This window comes from Rhinoraja longicauda, chromosome 2 (genome assembly GCF_053455715.1).
Source record: "Rhinoraja longicauda isolate Sanriku21f chromosome 2, sRhiLon1.1, whole genome shotgun sequence".
Classification (NCBI taxonomy): Eukaryota; Metazoa; Chordata; class Chondrichthyes; order Rajiformes; family Arhynchobatidae; genus Rhinoraja; species Rhinoraja longicauda.
Genome location: NC_135954.1, coordinates 86,376,938 through 86,399,120, shown reverse-complemented (window position 1 = coordinate 86,399,120; position 22,183 = coordinate 86,376,938). Strand labels below are relative to the sequence as shown.

The window sequence follows — 22,183 nt, the reverse complement described above, 5'->3', positions numbered from 1 at the left end:
TGCTGATTATTAATTTATTGCAATGGTTATTTTACATTTATTTGCGTGTTATGGCATTAATGGGCCTATTAAGCTGCAGCAACTAAGAATTTTATTGTTCCATTGCCAGTACATATGCCAATTAAACACTCTTGGCTCTTGGTTCTCTTGATCAAATTCGGTAGGATATGAAACATGATATAAACATGCCCACTACAACAGTTGGGTGGAAGGTGGATTGAAGGAAGGGCTTGTACAGATATCTTGAACTTATATCTGTTGGTCAGGTTTCATTAGGCCTGCATATACTGAAGGTAGATTTCCACCTCAAGCTAAGAACAGCAGGAATATTTTGATCAAGTTCATCTACCCCAGTCTTCATGATCTAGTTCCACTTTATGAAGAAGGGTCCTGTCCCGAAACATCATCTGTCCATTCTCTCCACAGATGTTGCCTGAACCACTTGAGTTATTCAGCACTTTGTGTTGTGCTCCAGATTCCAGTATCTGCAATTCCTTGTGTTTCCACTTTATGTACTCTGTTAATACATCGACCTTAAGACTGAAGTCCTCCCATAATCTGAAGCTCCCTCCCTTCAACATATTAAAGATTCCGACCCTAAACATTCATTCTTCCCGGCATCATGGATATAATGTGTACTATTTTCAAAGTTACTGATATAGGCTGCTTAAAAAGAACATATCAAATCAAAAATCTCTACAACCAAGAAACAGAAATGGCCCAAGTGCATAGGAACGTCATTACCTGCAGGTTCACCTTCAACTCAAATACAATACTGATTTGGAAGTATATTGCTATTCCTTCCCATTGCTGGGTTTAAATCCTGGAACTCCCTACCCATTAGCATTGTCAGGATAATTTCACCAGAAATTATCTGGTGAAGAAGATAACTGGTTAAAGAAGATAGCTCATCATCATTATCTTCTCGAGGGAAGTTCAATGGAGCAATCAGTGTTGGCCTTGACAGCAAAAGCCTCCTCCAAAAAAAAGAATATCTAAGAACGTCTTCCTCAGTAACCCACAGGATTCAAAATAAAAGCACCTTTCCACCCAATTCTAGGCAGATGCACAGACCACCTCCCTCCCTCATCTCTGTTCCTCTTATGCAGGCATTTCCTGCCTAGTAGTTGATCTCTCAATCAGGGGAACAGATAATACAAATACAAATAAAGAAGTGAGTGGCATCTTGGATTACACCATTATACTTGCATTTCTCAGACCTAAATTTGGCTCTTGGCCTGTTCACAAAAGGAAGATGACATTATGTTGAGCAAAATCTCCCTGGGGAGCTTTATTTTATATTAGTTCCAACTGTACTGAAATTGCTGGTATAAATAATAAGAAAGCCACAATTGCTATAGTGACTTCAGTTGTCTGTAACCTGATGCATACACAGTTTTAGCTTTTTTTAAAAAAAGGACCACCAGAATAATACAGTAATAAAATAGATTTGATCTCTCTTTAATTATTGGTCTCATTCCTGGAGACCAATGTTGCCACCTAATCAACATATTATGCAATTCCTAATGTAAATTCAACATCCTGGATATATTTAAGATGTGGATACTATTACAAGGGTTGGAATCATGGAATGCAATCGGAGTGAAGTGATTTGAGCAGCAACAAAGCAAGATACTTTTTCATTGCTGCGACACATTGTTCATCTCATTACATTTAAAAAGTACATATTGGGCATTATTTGAGAAATAATAAATTATATTAACATTTCTTTGCATCATTTTTTATGTTCTGAAATATTTTTTCTTAATTTCTCTTGTTGCTAACTCGGCAGAGCCTGGATATGATAGATGATAAGGTGAGATGCTTGAAATCATGTTTGGCCTGTTTTGTTTTTAATTTTACCATCTCATCATTAACCTAGTGCACAGCATCTTATGTAAGCACTCTCTTCAGATGTCATCTGATAGTTAAAAATATACCTAATAAATAGCTCGTGGTTTTACTGTTGGGACTTAAAGTACTTATAAATTGTGACTCAGTGAATGTTTTTTTAATCTAATAGTACATTTTCTATAGCATTTGAAAATAATATCGGACAATAATACCTAACATTTGGAACACATCAAAGAAATTTCCAAAATGTCAAACCTACACAACACATTTGCAACAATTTGTCACTTTATATTAAAAGTTTAAGTAGCATATAACATATTGGGTGAATTTTGGTCACCACAATCAAATAACAGTACCAATCATTCAGTGTCGTGCCCACTGATTTTTTCTATATTATTTCACTAACATTTAAGACAAGTCAACAATGCTAACAAAACTTTAAACAATTTGGTTGTATTGGTGATTCCAGGAAATTTCAATTGGAAAATATAATGCAAGGTACAGAAAGCAGATTAAACAGAGGAAACTTAGACGAGAAAGAATATAGTAAGTAAAAAAGGGAATCTTAAACTTCAATTAAAGTCTGAAGAAAGATACCACAGTTGTAAGAATTTATCATGAATTAATATCAATGCACCATTTAACCATTAAGGTTTATTCATTCCATTTTTTTCTGGTACATATTAATGTTTATATTTCATAGATGTATATATGTACAGAAACCCACATTGTTCCATGTATTTCATTACAAATTTCCCATTGAGAGATCATACTTGAACAACATTTGGAGAAGTAAGACAAGTTGTATAGCAACTTCCTGTTCTTGCATTAAACTGAACGTTTGGTTACCAGACATTACAGTCTGATTTAAGCACTAATAACAGTGAGCACTGTTGGGCTTTATCTTTGTCTCAAAATGAGATTCTAGTGTGAGCATTTTTGTGAAGAAGCTTTGTTTCGAGAAGTATTCATCATATTAACCAAAAGAAGATATTGGCAGAATAAAATGTACGTCCTAAAAGACCACAAACTGATAGATGAGGAATATCTATCCTGGCAGTAAAGGCCACAAGATTTAACAAAATCAATTGGAAATGTGATTAGGAGTGAGGATTCTTGAGGCGTGGGGGGGAGGGGTGGAAGGGATGTGGGAGGCCGTTGCCCTCTTGCAAGTGATGGCTTAAAGTCAACGTTAGAACAGAATAAGAAGGCTGCAATAACAGGGATGTTCTTGCCTTTATTTTAGCTCTCTCTTCTCTTTGCCTCGACCCCTCCCCACCACAGCATTATCCAGATAGAAAAGACAAAAAGATTAATGGCTCATAGCAGAGATAAGTGTCACAGCAGAGATAAGTGTCACAAATATAATAGGTAGTTGTTGAAAGTACACAATGGCCGTCAAATATTTTGCACTGCTTTTGATAGATTTCAGCATGCACCATTTGAACTTCAGCCAAAGAGATTTCAGATGATATGTTTGTTTTTGAAAAATCAGAAAAAGTCGAGAAGTTAAAAGGAAGTCAATTTCTGCTGGTAACCTTAAGTTTAAAGATATTGGTAACATCACAATCACTACTATAAATTTATGTTTTTACTTTGAAAGATTCTTGATGAAGGACAGTCACCCAAACACAATCAATGGAAGAATTGTTCTGTTTTGGATTGGACCACGCATCAGGTTTCTCATTGGCTTATGGGACTAAACATGGAACAATATATTCCACAATTTGTTGCCAAAAGCATTGATGGACAGCAGTTGCTCCAGTTGGATGGAAACAAACTGAAGGTAAGCAAGTTTTCGAAGAAAACTTACTATTTTTTGGGTTGCCTTCAATTTAAATATTATAGTCCAACCATTAAAAATGTTTAGGAAGAAACTGCAGATGCTGGTTTATACCGAAGATAGACACAAAATGCTGGAGTAACTCAGCGGGTCAGGCAGCATCTTTGGATCGGTTTTGGCTCGGAACCCTTCTTCAGACTAAAGGATGGGGGGGGGGGGGGGGGGGGAAACTGAAGGCATGAAAAGGCCAGAACAAAATAGGGCCGGCAACAGTCTTCAGGAAGGGTGGCCCAGTGTTGGCTGGGGAAGATGTACTAATAACAGGGATACAAGGATGCAAATAGTGGAACTAGTAGAAAGATTAGGGTAGAAGAGACAGGTGGGGCGAGGAGAAAAGGAATGCAGGAGCTACTTGAAATTGCTAAATTCTTTTCTTGCATTCTTGCATCATGGCAATACCAAATAGATTGAAGTGTAAGAAAATAACTGCAGATGCTGGTAAAAATCGAAGGTATTTATTCACAAAATGCTGGAGTAACTCAGCAGGTTAGGCAGCATCTCGGGAGAGTAGGAATGGGTGACGTTTTGGGTCGAGACGGTCTCGACCTGAAACGTCACCCATTCCTTCTCTCCTGAGATGCTGCCTGACCTGCTGAGTTACTCCAGCATTTTGTGACCAAATTCATTGAAGCTCACAGGCCTGACTTTCTCAGAAAGATAGCCCCAAAATAGGATCATGCCTTTGGTAAAAGTAAAGAAATTATGTTACAAACTGAATTTATACCTGTATTTCATTTGGTGCTACAAATTTGTTGGAAAGTTTCCAACGCCTGACTGAGAAATTGTTAACCTGTATTATGTATTTTTAAAATAATGCTTCTAGCCAAGTTGTTCCAATATAGCCATAGCACTGATGTATACCTGTCATTAGAAAAATTGTACAGGGATATCCAATTCATTTTTTAAAAAAGGAACATTTTATTCTAGGCAATTAACAGCCTTTCAACTTGTGCTCAACCTTGTCCAAAATATTGGAAGTATTATCAAAAGTTATATTAAGCAGATTTGTTCAGCAATAATGTAAATCCACTTTTGGTTCTGCCCTCTCTACGGCCATGGCCCAAATATGGCCAAAAGGGCTGAATTATACATATAAATTTACTTAACATCAAGGAAGCATTTAACTGAGTGTGGAATCAAGAAGCTCTATAAAACTGAAGTTGAAGGAGTCAGGAGAAACTTTACAATGGCTGGAGGAAGGAAAGAAGATACATAATAGACGCTGCAGTAGCCACTTGGCTCCTCAATTTTGTCCTACCATTCAATATGATCATGGCTGATTTACCCCAGGGCTCAAATCCTCTGTCCAGATCCCACAGCCCTCAATTCCCCCTATCTTTCGAAAATGCATTTGCCTCCACTTTAAATACTTTTAGTCAGCTAATGGTGCACGGCAGTTTAGGTGTGACCCTGTAGAATTGTAACAAAATTTGCCTATTTCCACATTCCAATCCTTGTGCAAGTCGAATATGCCCTTTGTTCAGGCGTCAGGTGATAGGTTGCAAGGAACATTCTTGCCCCTGATGTAGGAGATTTGGAACATGAGAATTTGGCAAGTTTGTAATATGTTTAACCCAAGAGCTTACATACTGGGAAGCAGATTGGGAAAAGAGGCAAGGTCAGTTCCAATATTCAGGGCAAAGCACCTAACAGAAAGACATATAGCTGGGGTCCATGCGGTTGCCCAAGACCACTCCCTTGAATTGAACAAAGGTAGAGGAGTGAAAAGAAAAGTTGGTCAGGGTGACACCAAGTTTCACTAGGAGAGGGGTACTGAGGGTTCACCTACAATTGTGAGTGTACGTTCGACACAAATCACAGCAGTTTTAGAAGGTGAGGCGATGCAGTGGTAGAGTTGCTGCCTTACAACGCCAGAGACCCAAGTTCAATCCTGACGACGGTTGCTGTTTGTATGGAGTTTCTACGTTTGCCTAGTGACCATGGTGCCTTACCAGGGGCTCAAACACGCTGGACAAAGTATACACTAACATCAAGGACTCATACAAAGCTCTCCCCTGCTCACCCCTGGGACAATCTGACCACCTTTCACTGTTCCTGATGCCAGCTTACACACCTCTCATCCGCAAGACCAAACCTGTAATAAAGACAGTCAAAATATGGCCTGAGGAATGCTTTGAATGCACCCACTGGGACCTGTTTGTACAACAGGCTACCCATGGCAAAGAGGTAGACTTGGAGGAGTACACATCCACTGTGCTCTCCTACATCAACAGCTGTGTGGAGAATGTCACAGAGGACAAGAAGATAAAGATGTTTCCTAACCGTAAACCGTGGATGAATAAAGAGGTACAAAATCTGCTACGGGCACACAACAATGCCTTTAAATCCGGGGACACTGTAGCAGACAGTGTTGCCAGGTCAAACCTGAAAAAAGGCATAAAAAGGGTGAAAGACCTCCACAGACTACGCCTGGAAGATCACTTCAAAAGCACTGACAGCAGAAGTATGTGGCAAGGCATCAGGGATATCACTGATTACAAGAGCAACCCTGCCTGCCCCACAGTGATGCCACACTGGCCAACGAGCTCAATGCCTTCTATGCGCGCTTTGAAACCGGCATCAAAAACATGAGTGGTAAAATTCCGGCCTCGGAGGATGATCAGGTGCTCACACTGAGCACACATGATGTACAGCGCGCGCTGCAGAGGATCAACCCACGCAAGGCTGCAGGCCCGGACGGAGTCCCAGGCCGGGTACTTAAGGACTGTGCTGAACAGCTTGCTGGGGTATTCACTAATATCTTCAATCTGTCTCTATCTCTGGCAACGGTCCCGAGGTGCCTGAAGTCTGCCACCATAGTGCTGGTGCTGAAAAAAGCAAGCATCAGCAATCTGAATGACTACCATCCGGTTGCCCTCACACCGATAATTATGAAGAACTTTGAAAGGTTGGTCCTCTCCCACATCAAAGCCACCATCCCTGCCTTACTAGACCCACATCAGTTTGCATACAGAGCAAATAGATCTACAGAGGACGCCATCTCTCTGGCTCTTGATACCGTCCTGACTCACCTGGAGAGACAGGGCGCATACGTGAGTATGCTATTTATAGACTATAGCTCTGCCTTCAACACAGTCATCCCCATCAAGCTCACCTCCAAACTCCACCAGCTAGGCCTCAGCTCGCATACATGCAACTGGATCCTGAATTTCCTGTCGGAGTGCCCTCAGGCAGTGAAAATGGGCCTCCACCTATCCTCCACCACCATCCTGCGTACAGGCACACCGCAGGGTTGTGTACTGAGCCCCATCCTCTACTCCCTCTTCACACATGACTGTGTCCCTGCAGTCGCCACCAACACCATCGTCAAATTTGCGGATGACACAACGGTGATCGGGCTGATCTCCAATGGCGATGAATCAGCCTACAGAGCAGAGGTGCAGAAACTGGCGAGATGGTGCTTGGAGCACAACCTGTGCCAAAACAACAACTAAGACCAAGGAGCTAATTATCAACTTCAGAAGGTCACGGAATGAGGAATACGCTCCAGTCCTCATCAACGGGGATGAAGTGGTGAGAGTGTCCAGCTTCAGGTTTCTGGGCACACACATTTCACAGGACCTCACATGATCCACCAACACCGCTGCACTAGTCAAAAAAGCACAGCAACGGCTGTTTTTCCTGAGAACACTAAAAAAGGTCGGTCTGCCACAACAGCTTCTGATGACTTTCTACCGCTGCACTACAGAGAGCATACTGACATACGGCATCTATGTGTGGTATCTCAGCTGCAAGGCAGCAAACAGGAAAGCTCTTCAGCAGGTCGTCTGCAGAGCAGAGGATCATTGGGACACAGCTGCCAGCCCTGGAGGACATCTACAACGCACGCTGCCTCAGGAAAGCCACCAGCATCTACAAGGACTCCACACACCCATGCCACCGTCTGTTTGAACTACTCCCAACTGGCAGACATTACAAAGCCGTCTACGCCCACACCTCCAGACTAAGGAACAGCTTTATCCCGAGAGCTATAGCTACTCTGAATCGGTCCTGCTGAGAGCCCGCCATGATCTGTCTCTGCACCCAGGGTCATCTGGCACAACTGACCCCTGCATGAACCTTTTTTTGCACTTTACCTTTTTCCCCTTTTTATTTTTCCTTCCCCCCCCCCCCCCCTCCCCTCCCCCTTTTGGTTTTGTTTTCATTTTCGCCGTGATTTATTTATTTGATTTGATACATCGATATGGAAGCGACATTCAAAATCTCATTGTACTTGTACAATGACAATAAAGGATATTGTATTGTATTCACAGTGGGTTTTGGCCGGGTGCTCCTGTTTCCTTACACACTCCAAAGATGTACAGGTTTGCAGGTTAATTGGTTTCTGTAATTGTAAAAATTGTCCCTAGTGTGTAGGATAATGCTAGTGTACAGGGTGATCGCTGCAGACTCTGTGGTCTAAAGAGCCTGTTTCTGCTCTCTGTGTCTAAATTTGGGATGGGCAATAAATGAGAACAGCATTGCATTGTATTATTGAAGAAAAAGATTTTATGTAGTCCCTTGCATTAAATTAAAAACAGGTATGTTTCATAGAACGGCACGGGCGGCACGGTAGCGCAGCGGTAGAGTTGCTGCTTTACAGCGAATGCAGCGCCGGAGACTCAGGTTCGATCCTGACTACGGGTGCTGCACTGTAAGGAGTTTGTACGGTCTCCCCGTGACCTGCGTGGGTTTTCTCCGAGATCTTCGGTTTCCTCCCACACTCCAAAGACGTACAGATTTGTAGGTTAATTGGCTGGGTAAATGTAAAAATTGTCCCTAGTGGGTGTAGGATAGTGTTAATGTACGGGGATCGCTGGGCGGCACGGACTTGGTGGGCCGAAAAGGCCTGTTTCCGGCTGTATATATATGATATGATATGATAACTAATAACTCAATTCTGCAGCCTGGGGGAAAGGTACTGAAGGTGTTAGCCAAAATTTGAAATGTATACAAATGAGTAAGGAATCAATCGTGCATAATTGTCATATGCACTGGGAACAGAACAATGAAATTATTTCTTGCTGCAGCTTAATTAGCACATTAACGTAGCAACACAACAAATAAATATATGGCAAACAATAACACAATAAATTATCAGCTATACCAGGTAACCAGTATAATAGTGCAAGCCGAAGTACATGGTGCAACATTATACAACGACTATAGGGATTTGGTGATGAGATAAAGTTGTGCATTGTGATTCTAGAGCCTGATGGTTGATTGCATGGGGAAAACCCTGTTCTTGAACCTGCAGGTCATGGTTGGCAGGTTTCCTATACCACCTTCCCACTGGTACCAGTGAGATGAGAGCCTCATTATCTAGGATTTGATGTGTACCTTAATTGGGTTGCAGAGAAGTAAATAGTTATTGTTGGAATTGTTTGCATTAATTACAGGAATCATCATTTGATGAGATACTGTATTGGTCCAATACATGAGTGGGAGAATAATGTCATTTTGCTGATTTTTGCAAGCCAACTCATTTTTTGTTACCTATTTTTAGATGTTAAGAGGACTTGGGTTTGGTGCAGGAAAGTGACATTGAATTAAAAATCAACTCTGGCTTTATTAAATGGCACAGCAGGCATAAATGATTAAATGGACTCTTCCTGCTTCTAATTGTTATGTTTTCTGCTGATTGCAGGCTCAAACCCAGGTATCCCATTTATCGAATAATCAGCTTGTAACTTGGCCAGAACAGAACCAAACAGATCAAAAGCAGAAAATGTTGGCCACATTCAGCAGATCAAGTAGTGTGTGTAAAGAGAATGCAAGTCTGTTTATTATGGGGTGGTGATTCTTTTTCAGAAATGCTGATGAATAACATTTCAAAAGATGCAACAAGGATAACTCGCAATAATCACGCAAGAGCACAGTTCACTTGTATTCTCTGAACAGATGCTTTCTAATCCACTGAATGTCCCTATTTTTGATATCTATGTTTGATATCAAGATTTACAGCAGCTGCAGCATGTTGCTTTTTGCCTCATAGGATCTGAGGTTTATATCTGTTAGGTTTGGTAATCTGATTATGTCAGATAGATCCAATGTCCACAACGACACTGTTCATTAGCACTGATAGAACATTAGAATGTCAACTGTGTTTAAAGACTGGATTCTTCCAAGTCTGCTCCAGATAACACCAAAGATAAACACAAAATGCTGGAGTAACTCAGCAGGACAGGTAGCATCTCTGGAGAGAAGTGGGTGATGTTTCGGGTCGAGATCCTTCTGCAGACTGACACCATGTCAGTGCCCTAATGTGAAGACTAATCGTGACTCTAAAATTGTGAAAGCTTGCTCACACTCTTTTAATAAGTAGCAAGCTATTTGTTTGAAGATGCTGGTCCACACAGATGCTGCATGACCCAATGTAATTGTTTTTTGCTCCAGCTATTTTGTTTTTATTAGATTGGAGTTCTTTTATCTCCACTCTTGCTAACTTGCACCTTAGTTATGTGACTAGGTATCAAGAGGAGGAAAGATTTGATCCTAACAGAGAAATGAGGATCTAACTTGCAGTGATGTTATTTGGTAATGTTTAGAAGGAAGAGATACACATTTGTCCGCCTTCAAATAAGGTACTTGATGTCTTTTGAATATTTGACTTTGAAGTTTTACCATATATTTTCTTGATATTCTGTCCTGGCTAATAAAGCCTTGATTTCTTCTTTTCTCTGTTTTGACAAATGATTTATTTCCAAGAGAAGCCTCCATCTCTTCCGTTCACAAATGTGCAATACTTTTATGCCCAGATACAAAGCAGAATGCTCAATCCAAATTATTTTGATACACCTCATTAACTGTCATCCCCAATATTGTTTCAATGCAGGTATTGGGTATTAATGTTTCTCAAGATCGAACCATCATCAAAAAGAAGCTCAAAGAGTTGAAATCATCAGTTGAGAAAGCTCGTAAAGCACAGCAGAAATTGCAGAAACAAAGGGAAAAACAGAGAAAAAAGGAACAGGAACAGCTTCTGAAAAAGAATAAAAAAACAAGCAAGTCAACATTTGTAGCAACCGAACCTGACACTGAGTAAGGCTGGTAGGAGTTCTGACTTTAAAAAAGACTGAAGGGATTTTAATAGATTCCCAGACTGCTGCATCCTGTGTACAGTTTTGAGAGGTATGCACATAATCTCATTTTACAACCACCTCAGAGTTAGTTGTCTTTTGATGCCATCATTCAAGGACCTGAAAACAGCAGATTTTTATTATTGTTAGTTTTCCAATGCATACATTGGCTCGTGTGTAAGACTTCGGCATAACTTCTCTGCATTAAAATTATACAGCATGAAGCCTAATAAACTGTTAAAACAACTTGTGGGAAAAGTGATCAACTTTAAAAAAATGTTTTTTTAAATGGGGTGGAACTTGGCCTCTGCATGTCTTGTCCCAGAATTTTCATATTTTAGAAAACTAAAATACACAGTATCTACATTACATACAATTATTAAATGTGCTAACCTTTTTCTCAGCAAAATATTTTCTCTTATTAATCAAAGACAGCCCCAAATACCAATTTTGAATCATGTATTATTGCATTGAAATTCATTGCTTTGAAATTCTTGGTAGAAAGCCATGGTAATCCAAAAACCCTGAAATACCTGAGGATATAGCTTTGGATGCGGGCAAATATGTATTTTACTCCACCAATAAGCAAGTTCTTGACATGATTTTTTGAGTAGAATATTATTGCACACTCCATTTTTCTTTATATTTATTACAAAAATTTCATGAGTTTCAATATTTAATTTAAAGTTACAATGATAAATGACACGTACTGAAAACATTTCAAAGAGAAAAATAGATTTGAAATAAGCAGTTAAGATAAAATGTTTTGATTTTTAAATTGTCACAAATATTATGTGGCAAATGACAAAACTATTGGGAGTTTATTTGCTGAGGATCCAAGGCATGGTTTGATGTAGAAAATGTAGGAAAAAATGGTTAAACAGACAGCAATATAAATAATATCCGATCACTGTTATTCTATAGTCACAGATTTTTTTTGGAAATTCCACCATAAGTTGTAAGGTTTATTTATGCCAATTCAGCAGTGATAGCACATTACGACTTTGTGATTTGATTGTTAAGGTAGGTACAAGTAGGTATTGTCTGCATTGATAGATTTGCATAAGATAATTATGTATTTGTGTCTTTAATGATTTGGAACCTATCCCATTTGACTGCGAAGATCATATAATACCACACTAGGGTTGATGAGGTATTGATTCCTCATTTGGATGTTAATCTGCCAACCACACATGTATAAATAATATATTTCCTTAACACCAACATTTTAATTTTTAGTATTGCCATGTATTCTTGCTCATGATTTGAGGGATAATGAAGGCTTTGCTGAGATGATCTTATTGGAAGCATTACTACTTTGGAGATAATTAAAGAATGCCCTCTCATGAAATATAGTTTAGGACGTGATATACGTATTTAAAAATCAAATTTGCAGTCCCCTTTGAATATTTTTGAATTAAGCCTGTTCGGTGTTTGGATTATATAGATTTGCATTTAGTAGAAGCTCTGAGCATCATTAATGAAAGCCTTAAAAGGTGTCATTTTCATGTCTTCTCTATCACAATGTAGTCTGTGTATTTTGTTTATGATCACAACAGTTTGTAATTTGAGCCAGTAGTTAATATTTAATATAAGTGTGAGCAACATCAAACATTGAACATATTTTTATATGAAATTTTGATAATGTGGCATTATGCACTTTCATCACTGTTTTAATTTTCATTTTGCTGCTTTGAAAATATTTTGTGGCTGTCAATTTTTGGTTCTCGTGCATTAAAATTAAGCAGCAAACAAGTATGGACATTTAATTCAACAGTTATTGAGGGTTATTTTCCCATTTAGAGGTTTACTGCAATTTTGTTTGGCACTGATGGGTGATAATGATCTTGTGTTGACTAATTAAACTGTTATTCCAGAGATTTATTAGTATTTACTAGTCATAACAAAGGATACATTCGAAAGAATATAAATGTACCAGTTATACTAGGTTTATAATTTGTACATTGCCTTGAGCTGAACCAAGGTGCTTAGATACAAGTGCAGTTTAGCCTACTGAATTGTTCAGCCAAGTGGTTTGATGTACTGTATTTCTTTTACATCTCTGACCACTAATGCATTCGGGTTTCCCGGCTATATTTTTATCCTACATTTGAAATAATGCCTTCCTATTATTAACAAAAATATATATTTTCAGTTATCCTTTCTTTGCTTCCTTGCAGTGCCCATTCAATCAGGTAATCTGGCCCCCAACCTACTAAAACTAAATATTAAAGCCTGAGAAGAAAATAAAAATAATGCCAAAAGTGACATTTTACATGATGCTCTACAGATGCCTTTCATCCATTTTGGTCAAAGGGAAGGTCTATACCCACTCTCCAATTTAGATTGCTGCAATCGTTTCACGTCAGTCTCATCTTTCCTAGTTGCAGTAATGATATTTTACCATAACATTTGTTGCAATACGTTTTTTGTGCTACATGTAAAATGTTCAATATATAAGACTAAGCATCAAGTGTCAAAGTTTAATGACACCATTATGTCAGATAATTTGTCTTATGTTTTTACACAAGCAAGATATTGTATCACTTACCATGAATACTGGATAATTATTCTTTATCACTAAATTGAAAGCTGCAGAAACATATCTAACTAATTGCTGAAGTTATAATCACCATTCTGTAATTAACTGAATCAGTTGGTCTGGTATATATTGTTTTTGGAGATATTTTGAGAATATAGATAACTACTTTCCAGTTAAATGCTGTGAAACTGAGGGGGGGGGGGGTACTGAAAATCAACTTTACATATAATTAATAAATACCCAAAACAGTGGAATGATTCTAGCAAACTTCTTAGATAGAGATAGTAATCCACAATAGGACCTGTACAGAAGGGAGTGTTTTTTGATATATAACGAACTATTAAAGTATGTTGTATTGGTGTTTTTGCTATTCTTAATTGTGCAACAGTTAATTAATTGAAGTAATACAGTTACATGTAGCTGAAGAATGACTGGGCAGCTAACTAAAAAAATGCACTGAGGATGTTGAAATTGTTTTTATTTGCTGGATCTACTTAATTGTAAGATAAGTACCAAAAGATGAAAGAATTTACTTTGAATTAAATGTGCACAAATAGCATAGCTTGACGTCTGATTTGAAGAGCTATTCAGTGTTCCTCTTCCTGCATGAAAATGAAAACAGTGCCATGCCTGAATTTAGTCTGTGCTAGTGATGTATTAGATTCCTATGTTACGTTTACAAACTCTCATTTTCAATGTTTTATTTTAATGTTAATGACTGATGGGAGTTCATAATGACTAGTATGTTTTTTTTTAATTTAGAAAAGCCTGTGAAACTATTTGGATAAATGTAAATAAACAACTTGCCAATGATTAAGCACTGTTGTCAGACAACATGCATTAAACATAAGTGAAAAGTCTTAACAATGGTTTCTTTATTATTTCACTTTAAAAATTGATTATTCAGGGTTAAACAACAGATTATCAAAAAGTTATTTTTCCAAGCACAGCATCATCTTAGAGGTGTATGCTCAATATGGCATTATCCTAATCTTTACAGCGCTATGGCTGGACTTGTTTTTTCACAAGTCCCAGAATAAATATTTCCTTACATTATTCCCTAAATAACAACCTTTAGTTACTTCGGCATTTAAACTCAGAGTGAAAACAATCTTAATCATTGGTTGTAAACGAAATATTCCTGATCAAAAATTTGTCATATCACCCTACAAATTAAATGCCCCAGATGCCTTAAGTGGACAAATGTCCCTGCTAATACTAGAACCCTAAAAGAATTTTAGCCCAAACATACAAGTCAGTTTTTCCCCAACTGAAATCGGGCATCTTGGAACAGCATTGGGCAGAGTGATATTAATAAATCATTTGATTCTGTACAAAAGAGGATATTTCTAACATGTATAATGCCAGGTAAAGCTGCAGCTGTTGTTGTTAGAAGTTTTGTTATATTTTATGCAAGAGCATTCTCTCTTCTACTTGTTATGGAATAGTGCATTTTAAATTGTTTGCTTTAAAGTAAAATTCACTTGGCAGCATCAGTAACTCTTAGATACAGTATGGCAGGGAAACATGCAATGTGTATTCTGAGTATGCTATTATTGTTTTACCCACAGTGGATTGTTGTTCCTGAAAGCCTATCCCAAACAAGACTTCAAACTGCTCCAAATATTTTCCCTTGTTATCTAGGGGGCACTCATCAGGAACAACAATAAGCAACCTGTGACCTCCCTCAAATCGAAACCCCTCTGCTGTTACCCAAACTGAGATTTGTGTAATTTGTGATGACAGCATCTCAATGCAAGGAAATCCAACACTATGCAAAAGAAATCTAAAAATATTGCACTTGGAATTTTGACTTGGAAAAAAATGACCAAAGGCATCGTGAAAAGAAGGAACTGATATGCAAGAAATTTATAGAGCATAGTCGATACAATACATTGGTTATTACAATTTTTGGTTTATTAAATACAAAATACATAATTGAATTCACAAATCATTATTGCATTGATCAAAAAAAGGAAGTTTTATATGTCCACACCCAACTAAAATTTGAATCTTTTATTAATATAAATTCTCAATTAAAAAAATTCCAATGAATCTTAGTTATTAGAACAAATGGGAGCTTTTTATAATCTGCAAACAATATTGTGCCTTCTAAGTGGAAACAGTCAAACATTACTTTTGACAAGCAGTATGGAACATTTATCAATCAACATAAAATTACAATTAGATATTTCATGGTTTCTTTACCAAAGCCTTTTATACATTTCACAATCATGTTTTTGGTCATTGTAAAGTAGAAGTCTATTATGTGAAGTTTCAAGTGAATTATTTTTTAAACTTCCTCCTATCATTAAATCTAGATCAATGTCACCTTGTACAGCAAAATCATTATATAATGGGAAATAGAGAAAACGACCACCTACAAAGATCTACTTAAGAATTTGTTTCTATTTCAAACTTAATTGGAAAAATTCTCAAAATAGGTAATATTTTACGAGCGAACACAAATTATCTTATGACCTATATCATTTCTATGTTACCAAAATTAAGATACCCTGAATTGACAGTTTTATAATGGGTTCAGAAGTGTAATTCACCACAGTTTGGAAAAGCATCCTTTCATCCAAAGTTATGAACGACCAAGCTCACAGCAGAGAGCTCTGTGAAAAATTGTGCCAATAAGCAGTTTATCTTTATAAACAGTGGCAACAGATGTACCTTGAAGTACAGTTCCATTGTTCACGTACACTTGGGTCACTTTAGGGTCCTTAGAAAGAATATTTTGAATTCTAATTACCTGTGTGCAAAAAAAAAGTTAACTGAAGCAGTTCAATTGATGATTGATAAATAATCAAAACCAAACTTTCTTGCCTATTTAAATGTCATCAGCCTGTAGCCCTTCTGGGTTTAAGCTGAATTTATGTTCTTATTTTGTCAGTTTAAAATGTTAAGAGATTTATTCAGAGCTGCATTAAAATCAAACTGATTATTATCCCTATATTTTTAAATGTCCTTCAGATTAAAATACTCTTGTGACTATAAAAAACACCTCAGATTTGGAAAAGCCTAATTAATTACATGTGATTTAATAGCAAAAGTCTTTTCCTAGAAAAGCTTAGAAATAGAAATGGTAAAATATTGAATGTTTCAAATAACAAACCTCAGATCCTGGAGGATTTTCAGGATTGTATAGTAACATTTTCCAGGCATTCCAACAACCACCAGTCCAAATATCTCCAGTTTTAGGATCCACCTCCAGGTTGTCTGGAGGAACTTCCACAGTCAAACTCTTCATGCACAAGAACCAACATTAAGATTAAGTAAACAATTAGAAAGTTATGATTGCTAAAATATATGCATTCTACAATACATTGTGAAAGTGAATTTGCTTTATCGTCATGAATGTGCAATCTGTTAAAATCAGTAAAAGTACTATACTAGAGAATAGAATTAATTGCGACATAAAACGGCATCAGAACAATGCTGATAGTAATTTCTGCCCTCTTTTTACAATTTTGTATAATCCATCTAAACGTTTATCTATGGGAATCTGCATAACATAATCCAATCACTAAAAATGACTTTATATTGGGCAAACTATAACACAGCGGATTTTGGGACAGGATCAGCCTTGCTATGGAAATTATCTCATGGAAGTCATGAATTAGGAAATACAACAGGCACTTTTGATTTGACCATATCTTGGCAGGAATTCAGAATTAGCCATTGGTAAAAAAAGGACACTATATGAGATGCATCCAATTGTGGAATATTTGGCTTATTTAACTTACTATGCATATAGTGAGCCATTAATTAACAATGATAACATTCTTTTGGGTGTTCCCTAATGTATGGGTTTTACTATCTTTACATGTAGCTAAATTTATAATTCCATTTAGATTGTAATTTTCTTTACGTCACTAAGAAAATAATTTTTCAGAATTCAAATTCATGACTATTCAGTCATAAAGAGAAGACAAATATCTGTCTTTTTCCATTGGGAGTATTTGCATTTAATGGTGTTGAATAAAAAATATCACAGTAGTAAACAGTTTATAAATTGACAAAAGATTATCAACAAGTACTTGAATAAATCAGATTTTTGGAATACCATCAATTTGCAATGTTATGTCTTCTGTGAACTTTGTAACCTTGTCTGCAATTCCCATACTGACCTTTCTGTCCTCCACTGTCAAAGTGAGGCTAAACACAAATTGGAGGAACAGTGCCTGATATTTTGTTTGGGCAGCTTACAACCCAGCAGGATGAATATTGATTTCTCTAACTTCAAGTAACCCTTGCATCCTCTCTCTCAGTCCCCCCCCCCCAATCATTTGTTCTATGTACCTTTTCATATCTCTCTGTTCCCTCTTCCCTGACTCTGTCTGAAGAAGGGTCTTGACCCTAAACATCACCTATTCCTTTTCTCCAGAGATGCTGCCTGACCCGATGAGTTACTCCATCTTTTTGTGTCTATTCTCAGTAAACCTAGTTCTTTATGAATGTTCTCAGCCCTCACTCTCATACAACCAAAGATCTCAAGGAGCTATCCCTGGTCCTGTAATCTCACCTGTGATTAGTGACAGTTCTTTTACTATGCAGAGATGAAACCCAACTGTACCTGTATCATAGGATAGGGGTGGCACAGTGGTAGAGCTGCTGCCTCATAGTGCCAGAGACCCGGGTTTGATCCTGACTATGGGTGCTATCTGTACAGAGTTTGTACATTCTCTCTGTGACCACATGAGTTTTTTTCCGGATGATCTGGTTTCCTCCCACATCCCAAAGACGTGCAGTTTTGTAGGTTCATTGTCCTCATGTGTTGGATAGAACTACTGTACGGGTGATCGCTGGTTGTCATGGAATCGGTAGGCTTTAGAGCCTGTTTCCGTGCTGTATCTCTAAACTAAATTAAAGGTTGCCACAAAATTCATTGGCAAATATAATTTAATCCTGATAAGTGTAAACGGATACATTTTGAGGGGCGAATTATGGTGGAACATATACCGTAAATGGTATTGACCTATTAAGAAACAAATGGAACTTGGTGCACGAGTCCAAAGAACCCTGAAGGTGGCAGTACAGATAGGGTGATGAAGGCAGCATGGTTACCTTCATTAGCCAGGTTGTAAAGAGCAGGGAACTCATGGTGAATAAGCCATTGGTTAGACCATACTTGAAATATTGTGTGCATTTTTTTGCCACACTCTAGTAAGGGCAGGTTTAGAGGAATATGTGCCAAACACAGGCAGGTGGGACTAGACTAGAGTAGATGGTAGATGTTGGTCGGTGTGGGCAAATTAGGCCAAAGGGCCCGTTTCCCCACTGTATGATGTGACTGAACTGGAGAATGTGCAGAGGAGATTGACCAGGATATTGGAGAAATAAGAGACTACAGATGCTGGGGGAACTCAGCAGTACAAAAGTCTATGAACAAATGCTTCAGAACATTCTGCTTCAAAAATTCTCTACAAAAGCACACCTCTCAGCATTCTACATAAGAGTTCAGATGCTGTATTTTTGCCTCTGCACCAGCATGCATCTATGCAGAAAAAAGAGATTGCAAGTACTAGAATCTAAATAAAAAATAGAATGCTGGAAGCACCCAATGGGTTAATTAGCATTTGTGAAGACAAAAGATACAAGTCAATCTTTCTGGTCGACATGGAGGGGATTGAGGCGAGCAGGTCACCGGTGGAGACCACACTGGGAGAACAATAAGTGTGAGAAATACATCCTTTGAAGGTTACTACAATTTTTCTCATTTACAATATTTGTCATTTTTGTGTTCCCCACTTCTTATGTCAGTCCATTACTGTCCTTCAACTATCCTGTTCTGATTGTTCCTCCAGCTTCCTTTTCCCCTTTTAATACTGAGCTTAATACCCAGCTGTTTAAATCAGGCATTTTGTTTCCCATCCCAATACTGTAACCATTTCTGTGATTGGCCTTTAATTTCTGATTTGTTATATCTCTCAACTGCTTTGAATGTTTTTCCACATGGGTAGGTTACCGTACCATTGCAGAACCAACACAAATTTGAATTAATTGATCTCAATTGAACTCTTTCCCATCATTGTTCAGAGGGCACAACATCTTAACAATATTCGCCTACAATATTTCTATACCACTGTGATGTTGTATTTATCTAACAATGTTCCCAGCTGACCTTTCTTCCTCCCAGTTCAGGCTGTTATAGGAATAATGGATCATGACCAGAGGTTATGGAGCACCTCGACTATAGTTAAATCAAACAAACTGCCTTTTCTACATCATCAATTGTATCAAATACCAAGACAGTGCTATTGAAAATTGAGGGAGACAAGGAGAGGACAGAATTAGTTTACATTTTTTAATTTTTTGAAATGTTATTTGATTGGCATTGCTACTAAAATGTTAATATTAACTGTTAATAACAGAGATACGCTGTTAATCGGAAAAAGCTGTTAATCCTCATGGTTCTACAGGGAATGGCAAGCATAAATGACAAACATTAAAAATCAATTTGGATAGTAAATGATTTTAAAATACACGGAATTGTCAGATTTCATCCTGACTGCAGCTTATGTATTTTGGCACAAAACATCATGTCCCAATGTTACTGTCTTAAGACTTTGGTTTGAAACTAAGAATTTTTTCACAGACTTGCCTTTATTGGAGTTAGAATATGGTTTGGATTAATTTTCATAACTAGGATTCTACGAACTCCAGTCTCTGCAAGGAAAATGTGCCTAAATTGCAAAAGAAACAAAACTGGATTTACATTGGGGAAATCTTTACTCTCAAGACATTAAAATTGAGATATTAACAATGCAGTATTGATTGGGAATCATCTATAATTGTCAAGAGTCAGGAGTGTTTTATTGTCATATGTCCCGAACCGGAACAATTAAATTCTTACTTGCAGCAGCACAACAGATATGTAAACATAGAACTCTGTAAAACGCATAATAAACAACAAAAGTTTAGTATATGTAGATGCACTAAAAAAAAAATCAAACAATAATAGTGCAAAGACAAAAATAATGCCCCCAAGTCTGCGTAGTTTGAAACTTATTTGGAGGTTGTAGAGTTTAATAGCCTGATGGTTGGCGGGAAGAAGCTTCTCCCGAACCTGGACATTACAGTTTTGCAGGCTCCTATACCTTAGTACAGGTAGCATAAGACAGTTTATATCTTCCTCTATTTACCAACTTTCTTTGACTCAGTGACTATTTCTTTCCTCCCACTTGTGAACCAACAGGTGACAAATGTTCTAAGTATGTAGTTATTATCAACTGCAAGAGCAATGACAAATTTAGGATAGTGTCATAAAACAAGAAAAGTAATACAGACAAATGTGAAATAGTACTAATAGATTGGAGAAACAAACAGATCTAAAGATTCTATGTGTAGGAAAATAACTGCAGATGCTGGTACAAATCGAAGGTATCACAAAATGCTGGAGTAACTCAGCAGGTCAGGCAGCGTCTCAGGAGAGAAGGAATGGGTGACGTTTCGGGTCGAGACCCTTCTTCAGAAGAAATGTTGCTTGACCCACTGAGTTACTCCAGCACTTCGAGTCTTATTCAGGTTAATGATCAAGTTGTATTAACCAATGTTAGGCCAGCTGACCATGTGGAATAGTAAGAAACACAGAACTGGAAATTAAGAGTATCATGAAGATGAAGCTTAGAATCACCACGAAAATAGTTGGGAAGGGAACGTAGTTTTACAATTCAAGGATGGTGAACTTTGATGGAAGTTTGTCCTCTTAAGTAGAGATATTGTAGAAATGCCAAAGTCTCAAAATAGGTGGAGAAGACCCAGAGAAATACAGCTGGATCAGTGAAGAAAACAATTCAGAAATTGTTCAAATTCTGAATATGGAACAAACTGGTTACAGCATTTTCATACGATATGCAGCAACTGACAGAAGGAATAAACTTATTATAATAATAATAAACATTTATTTTATATAGCGATTTTCCAAGTGCTCAAATACGCTTTACAAAAACAGTCATGACATAAAAACAAACAGAAGAACTATCCTGGCGGAGAAGCGGCGAACAAATAGCGCCAGCGTCCTCTCACGTCAGGGTCCGGCAGTAGACAATAAAAACACAAGACACACAATTACAATTTTAACACAAACAGCCATCACAGTGATTGCTCCAGGCATACCCTCACTGTGATGGAAGGCAAAGAAAAGTCTTATCTCCTCATCCTTCTCCCGTGGTGCCACGAGACGATCGTGGCTCCTGACTTTTGAAGCCCCCACCGGGCGATGGAAAGTCCCAGGGCCGAGCCGAGCAGGCCGATGAAGGTCCTGAGCCCCCACCGGGTGATGGAAAGTGCAGCGGCCGAGCCACGCAGGGCGATGAAGGGCCTGCGAGCGGGTCGATCAAACCTCGCGCTCCGGGGCAGTCGAAGCTGCTACGGCTGGAGCTCCCGAAAGCTGGTCGCCAGCCAGGGACCTGCGAACTCCAGATGTTGCGGTCTGCAGGGCCCACGGCCGAAGCCTCCGAGATGGTAAGTCCAGGCCCTGCGACCGGAGTCGTCAAGGTCGATCCCAGCTGGAGGCCGCCGACTCCACGGTGTTAGGCCGTAGCGCGAACTGAGATACGACACGGTAAAGGTCGCATCTCCGTTGAGGAGGAGATTAGAAGAAAAGGTTTCCCCCACCCCCACCCCACCCCCCACATATACAGAGCTAAAAATAAATCAAAACATACATTTAAACGATAACAAAAGACAAAAAAAAAAAAAAAGACAGAGACTGCCGGTGAGCCGCAGCTGCAGAACGCAGCCACGCCCCCACGTGACGCAGGAGTCAGCCCATTGGATCCATGCTGGCTGCCATCAAAGTAATCCTTTACCATTCCCATTCCATTACTGTCCCATTCACCTGTAGTCATATTACTT

General features: G+C 38.4%; 2 protein-coding genes across 6 annotated transcripts in view; one reads left to right on the top strand and one right to left on the bottom strand.

Annotated features, from left to right (window-relative positions):
• The window catches only part of ppp1r9a (protein phosphatase 1, regulatory subunit 9A), a 127,747-nt gene extending 113,509 nt beyond the window's left edge, over window positions 1-14,238 (top strand). The window contains exons 17-19 of one of the 4 annotated variants that reach the window (XM_078422560.1): window positions 1,793-1,816; window positions 3,458-3,640; window positions 10,533-14,238. In XM_078422560.1, the coding sequence (XP_078278686.1) occupies window positions 1,793-1,816; window positions 3,458-3,640; window positions 10,533-10,742 (417 nt within the window). In that variant the 3' untranslated portion in view covers window positions 10,743-14,238. The remainder of the gene's footprint in view (window positions 1-1,792; window positions 1,817-3,457; window positions 3,641-10,532) is intronic. The other 3 variants (XM_078422540.1, XM_078422570.1, XM_078422551.1) reach the window with 3 other exon arrangements.
• Window positions 14,239-15,169: 931 nt separating this feature from the next.
• The window catches only part of LOC144606507 (serum paraoxonase/arylesterase 2-like), a 33,762-nt gene continuing 26,748 nt past the window's right edge, over window positions 15,170-22,183 (bottom strand). For both annotated transcript variants that reach the window (XM_078422726.1, XM_078422716.1), the window contains 3 exons: window positions 19,929-20,010; window positions 16,440-16,568; window positions 15,170-16,076 (listed from right to left, as the gene is read on the bottom strand). In XM_078422726.1, the coding sequence (XP_078278852.1) occupies window positions 15,909-16,076; window positions 16,440-16,568; window positions 19,929-20,010 (379 nt within the window). In that variant the 3' untranslated portion in view covers window positions 15,170-15,908. The remainder of the gene's footprint in view (window positions 16,077-16,439; window positions 16,569-19,928; window positions 20,011-22,183) is intronic.